This window comes from Topomyia yanbarensis, chromosome 3 (assembly GCF_030247195.1).
Source record: "Topomyia yanbarensis strain Yona2022 chromosome 3, ASM3024719v1, whole genome shotgun sequence".
In the NCBI taxonomy this organism is placed as follows: Eukaryota; Metazoa; Arthropoda; class Insecta; order Diptera; family Culicidae; genus Topomyia; species Topomyia yanbarensis.
In genome coordinates, this window is record NC_080672.1 from 146,946,606 (window position 1) to 146,958,115 (window position 11,510).

General features: G+C 38.8%; 2 protein-coding genes across 2 annotated transcripts; both read left to right on the plus strand.

Annotated features, from left to right (window-relative positions):
- Positions 1-2,850: 2,850 nt before the first annotated feature.
- LOC131687302 (uncharacterized) lies at positions 2,851-3,300 on the plus strand. Its single transcript, XM_058971380.1, has one exon. It carries the CDS (start codon positions 2,851-2,853, stop codon positions 3,298-3,300), a length of 450 nt encoding a protein of 149 aa, XP_058827363.1.
- A 1,156-nt stretch (positions 3,301-4,456) lies between these two features.
- On the plus strand, positions 4,457-5,203 carry LOC131687303 (uncharacterized). The gene has a single exon (XM_058971381.1). It carries the CDS (start codon positions 4,457-4,459, stop codon positions 5,201-5,203), a length of 747 nt encoding a protein of 248 aa, XP_058827364.1.
- The last annotated feature ends 6,307 nt before the right edge of the window (positions 5,204-11,510 follow it).

Here is an 11,510-nt window from a genome sequence, read left to right on the forward strand (position 1 = left end):
TAATAACCTAATCTAATTTGATTCGTGTATTTGGATCAAAATTATAATGATTTCCATTAATTTTTCTACTCATTTTATGAATTTAAAAACCTATTGTTTCATTTTTTGCTTTACTTTTTTATTTCGTTCGTTTTGTTGATTTCTATAATTTATTCAGTTTATTCGAGATTTTATTCGTGCAAGACTAGAAACGGTTTTCATCCCACCTCTAGTTGGGTGCCTACTTCTCGTAAGTTCTACAAACTAATCCAATAGTGAAATGTGTAAGAAATGTCTCATCTCACTGCTAGGTGGATTGAATCGGTTTTTCAATGTATCAATCACAAATCGAAAACGCATACTCTATTTTCAATCACTTCCAGCTAGGCGATCTGATATTTCGCCAAATCAGCTTAACTGGCGAGATATTAAAACCAACAATAGTCGTTAAAAATAACAATAAAAGATATTTCAATTTGATCTTTGTTTTCAACTAGAATATTTAATCAACTACTAAGAAAAAAATATAAAAAAATTCAAAAGGCAATGTGACAAATAGCCGAAATGCACAACAGAGTTCATTTTGTTTGTGTATAAATCTCCTAGAAATATTATCCTGTTTCCTTGAATAGCTCGTTATATTTTAAACGACAAAAATAACAGCGAAAATATGACGTTGAATTGGATACAGCATACAATTGATTATTTGATAACATGAAAAATATACACTAAAAATTTATATTGTATTGATGTTGTACGTACTACTTTCATGTTTCGCTTAAATTTTTATTTCTAAATACTATCCAACATTTGAGATAAAACGATTTTGGTAGGTGATTAGCAGTGCCGATCTGGGATGGGATCTTCACGGTATTGCGGTAATTCTGCTTTAACCAATACAGGTCAGATTTGATTATCCAGGGATCAAGGGGTGTTATTTTATGAACTTAAGCTTCAGAATTACAAAGTGTGATTTTTATTTTCAGTTGGTTTTCTTCTTCTATTTATATTAATAGCGAGTTTGTTAAATCGGTTCCATGTCGATATTTCTGCAAAAATTCTAGGCCAACCTTTTTAATAGGGTATGTCCTTAGCATGTCTCGGCTTTGATTTTCCGAGGTAAGTTATTCAATTATTCGTATATTAGAAAAAGTTAAAATAAGTACGTTGGGGGTCGTCTGTTCCTCGGCTCCAGTTTAATTTACGTGGTGCAATACCGCCTTCACGCATGGGCACACTGAGCCAGGGGGCGTGCGATTTTGGGGACCCCCAAATTAGGGTGCATTAAAATCATTCTAAAAGCTAAATTCCAAAAATAGTCGCACTCAACTGTTTATAACTCTCTAGTCTGTGGATAATAATAGATCAGTAGCATTCTCGGAATAGCATGTTGCAACTTGTGATTAAAGATTAGTTTAAACGATAATTAAATATTTCGATTCAAATTTCAATTTATTTTGAGCAAAGCAAAGAAATGTTTTCAACAACACGTATACAAAGATCGAAAGGCACCGATCAGGGGCAGCAAACAGAACACGGTGGCAAAACTTGCACTAGAAGCTATACAGAAACTGAAAGATGATGTTAAAATTCGCTACAAAATCCTTAGTTGGCAAGCGATTCGCGGATGTGGCAAATATTCAGTTCTTCACCACGTCTAGGACCGAAAACGGACAAATTTACATAGAAACCTTAAAAAGTGACTTCTGGACTTCTTAAGATCTCAAAAAGACTCGATACTTTCTCGGACGGATCCCGTATCCCGTATGTAGTTGGGGAGATTCGTTATTTTGAATGGTGCACATAATAACAAGTATTATTATTTAAATTTATTTTCCGTCGGTCTCTTTCCACGTTTAGTACCTATCAGCATTCTGATGCTGGAGGATGTTGTGTCCTGCACTTCGTCTATTCTCAACTCTCCTGTTAAAATACGTACAGGATTAGCCCCTCGTTCACGAGCAGCACCGTGATCATATGAGATCGACGTCATGTATCAAAGCAGACAGCAGAGACGATCGTGACAATTAGCTGGATTTGATAGGTAGAAACCACATGCAAGAAGGTTGTATTCGCTAAGGTTACACTCACGTGAAATATTTATAGCTATACCCAGTTAGTTTCTTTTAGTGAGCTTAAACAAGAGAGTAAAACTAAATTAATACGCGATCGCGAGTACGGTGTGCTATTGTGCATTATTTAATATCCCTGGGCATCCCTTAGTAGCCTAATTCTCTATCACAGGTAACCCGAACATAACCTATTCAACCGTAGGTCAGTCGAGGCTATTGTCACCAAAAGAGAAAGAAACTAATTGTAAGTACATAGTACAAATGATTTGAATTTAATTTAATAATAAATGAATTTACAGTTCGAGTCTCGTCGAACGGACATCAATAAGTTTCTTACATCTCCAGATAGAGACGAGGATCGGACAGTGGCCAAGAGAGACACAGACCAACCCGGCGAAGCAACCGGTGGGTTGAAGGGCTCCGAGAACAAAACAGGAGGAACAGGAACAACTCATCACTTAAGCGGAGCGGTGAAGAAACGCTATAGGTGGCTGCTGAGAAACGGCCACAAACACACTGAAGCGCTAGAATTGGCAAAAATCCCAATAGGAAGGCACCATCTAAGCAACAGCGTTCGACGGACACGGAGTCGCCGACCAACAGTCGGTGCAGGAAGGAACCGCAACCGAAAAAGATCAGGAGGCAGGATCCTAGACAGACACTGAAAACTGAGCAGCGCCCAACATTCAACGCAATGGCCAAGTCGTACTCGATGGCCATCATTCCGGTTGAGTACCCTGCAAATACCCTCAGCCATGAACAACTGAATGCTACTTGATGCGGGCTGATCGATAGCGTCATGGAGCAGAGCTCAAGCAATACGAGACCCAAGTTTAGAAAGTGCACCTACAAACAAAGGTATCTCGAAATCGCCTGTGTAGACAAAGATACAGCTAAGTGGCTGAAGGATGCCACAGCTGCAATCAAGCCCTGGGAAGGCGCTTCATTGGAAGCTGTTGAAGCGTCGCAGATTCCAAAACAAGCGCTTTACATCGGGTATTTCCCCGACAGCATCGCCAGGTCCGATGGGAACATCCTCCACCTGGTACAGAATCAGAACAACAATTTCTGCACAGAATGCTGGAAGGTCGTGAAGAGAACTACGGTCCTCAAAATGGTAGTCCTGTTGGCGGTAGATGAGGCTTCAGTGAAAATGATAACCTCCCAACACAACCAGCTGAACTACGTATTCGGAAAGGCTATAATGCGCCAGCTGAAGGGAGGCCTTCGCCGAACGTGGAAGTTCTAGGCAAGCATGGTCTGTAAAAGCTCCTGTGGGTGACCCAATGCGGAGCACCTCACAACCGACTTCTGACCATAGCAAGCCTGCAGCGACGGTAACGAGTGCATCGGTGGCAGCCCGTCTTACGAGCAAAACACAAAAGCACCCTAATGTATGCGGCTCACGAACTGATACGCAAGGAGAAGATCGAAAACCCCCTGCAGACGAAGGTGCGCAAACGGCAAGAGCCGAAGCAAATACTGGGCCAAAAAAGGCCACTGGAACGTTGAACAGCACACAGCCTGTGACTAGCCGTCGGCACAATAAATGGGACGAAGCATTGGCCCCAAAAATCGACGGCAAAGAAACACCGAAAAAATGAGCAGCATTCGCTGCATTCAAGTGAACCTTCACCATGCAAAAGGTGCCACAAGCGTCCTTGCCCGGAGGTTCACCAAAGAGCGACTAGACATCGCTCTTCTACAAGAGCCGTGGGCAAATAAACATAAAATCTTTGGCTTATTAAATTCCTCAGCTCTCAAGATAGTATATTGTAACGACCAGCCAAGAGCTGCGGTTTTGATAAGTAGAGCAATAAAATTCTCTACAATTACAGAATTCATTCAACGAGACATCGTTGTAATAACAGTGGAAGCACCGACGGCTAGAGGAAAGCAGGAGATTGTGATCGCATCTGCCTAGGGATCATCCATAAATGACGTAGCATTATATGGGGGAGGGGGGAGTATTGTATGTTGTGATGATGTGTGACAGGGGGTAGGGGGTCATGTCATAGCTTTTTAAAAGGGGAATAACTAACGTCGCTTTTTATTTTTTCTATATTTTTCGGGGACAAGGGAGGGCGAAGAATTACCGTCCAGGTACGTAATTACCAGGGGGGATATTTAGAGGTTTGTGACGAAATGCTACGATGGGGGAGGAGGGTGTTAAAAATCACTCAAAAAATGCTACGTCATTTATGGATCGTCCCCTACTTCCCTGGCGATGCGGATACAGCACCACCTTCTGAAATCGATGCCCTCATAAAGTACTGCAGAAGCATAAACAAGCCCTTTATCATTGGATGTGATGCCAATGCACATCACACAATATGGGGTAGCACGGAGATAAATACTAGAGGTGAGTACCCGACGAGCCTAGTCTGTCGGATCTCAGACACATAATGTTCGCCATAGAAGCCAATAAACTCACAGTGCAAAAACACAGGGAAATAAGGAAAACAAATTGGTGTGTATTTCGCTCACATCTGGAACAGTCGAAAAGAACGGGGAGTAAGATCCGATCTCCGGCTGATCTGGATAATGCGGCAAACGACCTACAAAAGAGGATCATAACCGCCTATAATGACAGTTGCTCTCTTGTAACGAGGTCTTTATGTCGTGATGTTCCTTGGTGGAACGAAAATTTAGCAACACTTAAGAAGGAAGCTAGGCGCCTGTTCACTAAAGCGAATATTACTGGTAACTGGTCAAACTACAGGACCGCTCTTACCAAATACAACACTGAGTTGAGAAAGGCTAAAAAATTATCAATGCATGAGTTTTGTGAAAACATCGGAAACTTTCCAGAGGCAGTTCGCCTTCAAAAAGCCTTATCAAAGGATCACACAAATGGCCTAGGGCAAGTGAAAAACGGCGATGGTTTTCTCACAATTGACAATAGTGAAGCATTAGATGTTCTAATGAACACCCACTTTCCTGGGTCAGTTGCGAAAGACGAGAATTCGACAGGTCAGGATTGTGATGGAATCCATCCTAACAGGACTTGTGAAGCATCACAAAAACTGGCTAGTCAGATTTTCACACCATCTCTAATTAAATGGGCTATCAACACATTCGAACCCTACAAATCGCCCGGTCCTGATAACATTCTTCCAATATTTCTTCAAAAATCTAATTCTTCCTACTAAACATCCTGAGATCCAGTCTTATGCCTGGGCACACACCTATAAGCTGGAGAGAAGTTAGGGTAATATTTATTCCAAAAACGGGTAAAAAAGACCTGACACTACCCAAGGCCTTTAGACCTATTAGATTGACATCAACACTTCTAAAACTGATGAAAAAACTGCTGGACCACTATATTCGAACGGAGCACCTATCGAAGTTCCACTAAACAAGTACCAGTTTGCATATCAAAAGGGCAAATCTACGGAAACAGCCCTATATACCTTAGTGACAGTTATTGAGAAAACCCTCGATTTCAAGGAAATAGCAATTTGCTTTTCATGACATCGAGGGTGCTTTTGATAATACGTCCCACATATCAATTCACAAGGCCATGGCAAAAAGAGGAGTGGAAAAACCAATAGAGGACTGGATTCTTGCAATGCTTAAGACTCGAGAGATCACAGCAACGTTGGGAGACACTAAAGCAACTGTAACAGCCAATAGAAGTTGTCCCCAGGGAGGTGTGCTATCACCCCTGCTCTGGTCACTAGTGGTGGACGATCTTCTCAATGATATGACTGAAATGGGTTTCGAGATTGTTGGATATGCAGATGACATTGTCCTAATTGTGAGGGGAAAACATGAATCTGTACTAAGCGATCGGATTCAACTAGCCCTGAACATCATCATGACATGGTGTTTCAAAGAGGGACTCAACGTGAACCCTGCAAAAACGGTCATTGTACCATTTACCAATAGGAAAAACCTGAAGTTGGTTGCCCCAACTCTCAGTGGAACTACAATCAACTATGCAGAAGAAGCGAAATACCTAGGTGTTATGCTAGACAAAAAACTGAATTGGAATTCGCACCTGACATACGCCGTTAATAAAGCAACAACAGCACTGTGGGCGTGCAGTAAACTCTTCGGGAAAACTTGGGGTCTCAAACCGAGGTTGGCTTACTGGTTCTACACGACCATCGCCAGACCACGATTAACTTATTCCTCCATTGTGTGGTGGACCAAAGTTAAGCATAAGACCGCCCAAGCTAAACTAACTAAAGTTCAGAGGCTAGCCTGCCTTTCTATCGCAGGCGCTATGAAATCAACACCCACCACAGCTATGGAAGCCATGCTTCATCTACCTTCATTGCACCATCACATTATGGGGGAGGCGAGACCTGGCTCTCTGATAGCCGTAAGCTCAAACGCGTACTAACTATTTTTAAACCGGACTAACTTTAAAACCGGCCTAAACTATTTGGTAAGCTTTAACCAAACGATGCTGTCATTTATATGGCTGCATTCTGATCTGCGATACACGACAATATTAAAAAACAACAAATTCATGTTAAAGAAAATGAGTAAATTAGACAACATGGAGAATTGTTTTTCATTCCGATATTTTCTTGCAGTAAAATAGCTTTTCTTCGTCATTTGTCTCGTTCCATAGCGTGTATGAACAATTTTGTCAACATGTAACCGATATGTTCCTGAGCTTAGAACTTAAACTTGGTGGATACTTTATAGTTGGCCGATGATGTACAGCATTTTGTAGTGACATAATATTCAATGCACAAACGAAAATAAGTTTGAGTTGGTTGAACCATCGTTTGTGGCTGGTGCCATGATAGTTATTTTAAACTTTGATTAAAAAATTGGTTGAAATATTTCAATTTAAATTCAAAATGAACTGTGAATGTCATTCTAATTGAACACGATACCTGTCGACACGGGGGGAGAATATTTATATTCGTTTCAAGCGAATTTTCACAAGTTTGGAATAAATATCAATTGTAAATAAAGGTTAGATCACATTCTGCGAATTAAAATTGTACACGTTCTTTTCAGCGAAGCTTAAATAAAAAGTAAACAAAGGTCAAACAAAAAATTAAACTTTGACAAAATGATCATTTTAATTTCGCAAGTGTTATATTTCATATTTTTGTTTGCACTGTGGTAGACAGATAATTTAGATATATTTCTGTAATGCATCAATGCAGATTTGAGCGATTTTATTTGCTAGCAAAATTTCTACGATTTAAAAAATAAAATAATAAGCACATTAAAACGGAAATGAAGGTTTTGAGCATTCTAGTAATATATTTTTACGAACAAATATATTGATTACCGTTCGCAATTAATTTTAAAATATTTTTATTTGGATGTTTTATGTGGGTTTATTCATATAGGAAAAATGCGTCTATTTAAAATCTTTCATTTAATCTTTCCTTAGGATATTTATGGAGTTACTTTGTAAGCAATTAACATTCTGATTAAATTTGTGAACTGGGAGTGAAAATAAGAAAAAATATAGAATAGTGCATTTTACGATCTGCATCTGATTGTCATTTATTTGGATCTATCCAATGAGAAAAACACCTCTTTTTTTCGCTGTTCACTTTCTTTGATGTGAGATACGACAGATATATGGGCAATAATTCGTGATAACATGTTATTTATTTATGTTAGGGATTAAATGATCCCACTTATTCCCATAGCGATATGTAAAAGAAAATAATCAAAACAATTCTTATTGCAGTTTTGATTCTAATTCGCATAAACAACTTTGATCTGAATATGCGATAATCGATTCGATTTATCCAAATATGCTCTGCTCGATGAGCAATTGGAATCAAGCGTGTAGAGAGAAAGAAAGAACAGAGAAATCAAAAATACAGGTAAATATAGTTCGACGGTGCTTGTCTTTCCTACCTGACAAAACTGGCTTATTTATTGCCATCTTTATTACGAACAAAGAGAGCCATATTTATCCAGAAGAAAGCCGAAGAAAGGATTGAAAATAACAAAGTATACGCAAGAGGAACACGACATATTTTTGTCTTCTTCCGGTAACATGATTTGCATTACTGCGTTCTGATCGGCAATACATGGCAATGTTAAAAACCGTACAATATGGTTAATTGAAAATTCACTGTTTATGCCATTTAATAGTCTGATGTACTTATATTTTTAAAACAATTTTGGAATCCTCGTTTTAGCTTAAACAAAGTAACATTAGAATTATTTAAGATCCAAGTGGCTAATACTACGTCCACACAACGAGTTAAAACGTGTTTTAACGCTATCTTGATGATATTTTTCTTGCTGCTAATTATTATAACATGTTTTAACTCTGTAGTGTGAACATGGTATAAAACGTTATTTCGCTATTTTGCTAATGATGGTGCATACTATCGTGAACGTTATAGAGTTGTATTGTTAGTCTCTAGCCACTCCAAGGATTGAAAGAGCTTCTCTAACATTATATTTAGTAGTCAGACAGTTCAGCCAAATCTGACTATTTCAAATTAAATCAAATGCTTACAGAACAATAATGGAAGCTTACCTTTTTTGGAATCGTTTGTATTAGTTGCTGTTCTGCAGCACATGAAAAGGCCAAAAACAATTATTTATTTGCTTCAGATAATTATGTGGTCCTTGGAAAAGAAGCCTGGTGGGGCTTATTATACCATCCTATCCAACTACTCCACTAACCATGCATATCGAATTTGGCAGGCCTATTTTGCTGAAAATGAAGTAATTCAAATTATCAGCACGATTACCTAGTCAATCCTTAAATACCAAAAGTTCAATAATAGAGCTGAGAATTTGACAATTTTGACAATGACTGATTTTCAGCTAAGGATATCTGTCAAATGGGTTAAATCCAAATTGCTGAGCTTTCAACATCTTGGATTCCTAAAACGTTCAATTCAACGAAATTTTGCTGAAATTTTGGGACGACATGCAAAAATTGAGAAAGCTTCAAATGCCGGTTACAAAATAATAAATCACACCAATTACTTCCTATAGTCTGCAATCTGTCTGATAATCAATTGACAGATATAACTAAACAAATTGAACCTGATACTTGATGCAGACAGTGAATCTTCAGGTGGCACCTCGACAAAACTGTAACTCAAAATTTCCTGGACCAATCGTACTGAATTTTGCACAGTTTTTCTTCTTCACATCATTGCCCAGGTAACTACAAGAGCTTTTTGCAAAATGCTGAATATCATTATTTTTTCAATGGCATTTTCATCGTTTTTAGCAATAATCGAACTTTGGCTTCAAAGTGCTACGAAAAGTTCGAAAATCGACCAAGAAATAAAAGCTACCTTAGTACTTGTGGAGTGATATCAAAAACAACTATACAAATGTATCAACGCTTGATCCAGCAGATTTTGAGTTATGGTGTACACCGCAAAACCAGTTTTCGACGTGGCACCTGACTGAATAGACAAACAATATTTGAATCGGAAAAAAATGAAGGAATCCAATTTTTTGCCGATAATACCTTACACAACCCCCTTCAGTTCCGATACGATTTGGGCGTTTCTTCCGCATTCAACTTTTTGTGCCGTTTTGCCAAGTCATCTGTCCAGTCGCAACTTTCACAACTTCTTTCATACCCTGTACATTTCTGTTCTATCATTAAGAATTAAACTACAATTTGTTCTACAGTGGAAATGCTAATCGTCCAAGATCTGATGAAAAATTATGAATAATGAAGCAATATAAGCAAGCTTCGATATTATTTAAATAACGATCAAAATAAGAATATTTGTAGCAGATTGTTTGCCGTCATATTTAAAAGTTGTTACTTAGGTTGTATGGCTTGGCTTTAATCATAGTTTGGGCTCCTTCGAAAGCAGTAAAATGTAAGTAAATTTCCACTTGCTTATTGTGTTCTTTGTGAGAAAATATAACTAGAAAAGGGTACAAATTGTGATTATATATTCTTTTCTTTTCCTCTTGTTAAACTAAATAAATAATTGTAGTCAAATTAAACAGCTTAACTTATTTTGATAGCCATATGTAAACAAACAAACGAAATCAATTTTTATTTATTGCATCTCTGCATCCAATTATAAAATTTCGTTCTACAGTTTGTTTCAAAATGATTCAACTTCTGCAAACCTGCAGTATAACTCATCGACGAGGCGTTTTGAAATGAGCGTGTTGCATCTTATAGATAGGACGATAAAGAATATAAAAAAGTATCATTTAAAACTCGATTATACCTGTTTTTCATACGGGATAAAACTTGCTTACTTGCCCGCATATGGTTTGCGTGCAACGTGGGTCATAATATTGCACATACAGGTCGAAAAGTTGATTCAAATTATTGAGATGTATGCAAGAGGAACATGGCGGCCTTTTACACTGTTTTTATTTGGCTTCAACGTGCAGGATGCAGCCATTTCTGCAATGACAGGTACTAACGTCTTAGACCGGACCAAACTCAGGCCTAAAATCAAAGATAGTATCGTGTGGCGGTACCAACTAGCTTCAAGCTTACCGCTATGAGAGTGCTAAAGGGTGAACCACTATTTGATGGGGATTTAAATGGTCACCTGAGTATAATAAAGGAACTCAAACTAAACCTTATCTTGACTACAGTTCAAGATAAAATGGAGGCTAAACCGAACTTCGATATCTCATATGAGGTCCGCATAGTGGATCGTCAGATGTGGGATGTAGGAGGTCCTATACTACCTCGAGGTACAATATCATTCTATACGGATGGTCCTAAAATGGGTGAGCTGACTGGCTCGGGAGTCTAAGGACCAAGAATTAAAGAAGCGATATCAATGGGAAAGTGGCATACAGTTTTCCAGGCAGAGGTATATGCAATATACACCTACTAGGAGGTCTGTAGGAAACGAAACTACAGACATGCAAAAATCGCAATCTTCTCGGACAGCCAAGCAGCACTGTTGGCATTAAGGTCGTTGAAATGCGAGTCCAAACTGGTTTGGGAGTTCATCATATCTTTACAACAACTGGCAACTCGGAATAAAGTAATGATATTCTGGGTACCTGACCACCAAGGAATCGATGGTAACGAAGTGGCCTACGAATTAGCCAGGCGTGGTTCATCAAACATGTTTGTTGGACTAGAACCATTTCTAGGTATATCTACCTGTGCCATTAAACTAGAACTTTCGGCTTGGGCAAGAGACCAACTACTAGTTGGTTTTACTACGACTGGCGTAACGTAGAAGGCGCTTGACAAGCTAAGAAATTCATGCATCCAGATACAACGAGAGCCAAAAAACTACTGGATCTCAAACGTAAAGACTTACGTATAATCACAAGTTTATTTACGGGACATTGTCCTGCTAAGTATTAACTGAAAAAGTTGGCAAAAGTCAAGATGACATTTGTCGATTTTGTAACTACACTATATTACGCTCCTCTCTGTCCGCTGCGGTGCTCTCGGAGCGTGTCTTCTGACTCTAAGGCAGCTAGCATGGAGGGCTCCGAGTACCTCGTTCCACCAGTACACTGGACGCCGTCTGTTTCTTGACTTTAATT

What these genes read in the sequence shown, in the direction of transcription:
- LOC131687303 (XM_058971381.1), top strand. Translation starts at nt 4,457, where the DNA reads ATGTTCGCCATAGAAGCCAATAAACTCACAGTGCAAAAACACAGGGAA.
- LOC131687302 (XM_058971380.1), top strand. Translation starts at nt 2,851, where the DNA reads ATGGAGCAGAGCTCAAGCAATACGAGACCCAAGTTTAGAAAGTGCACC.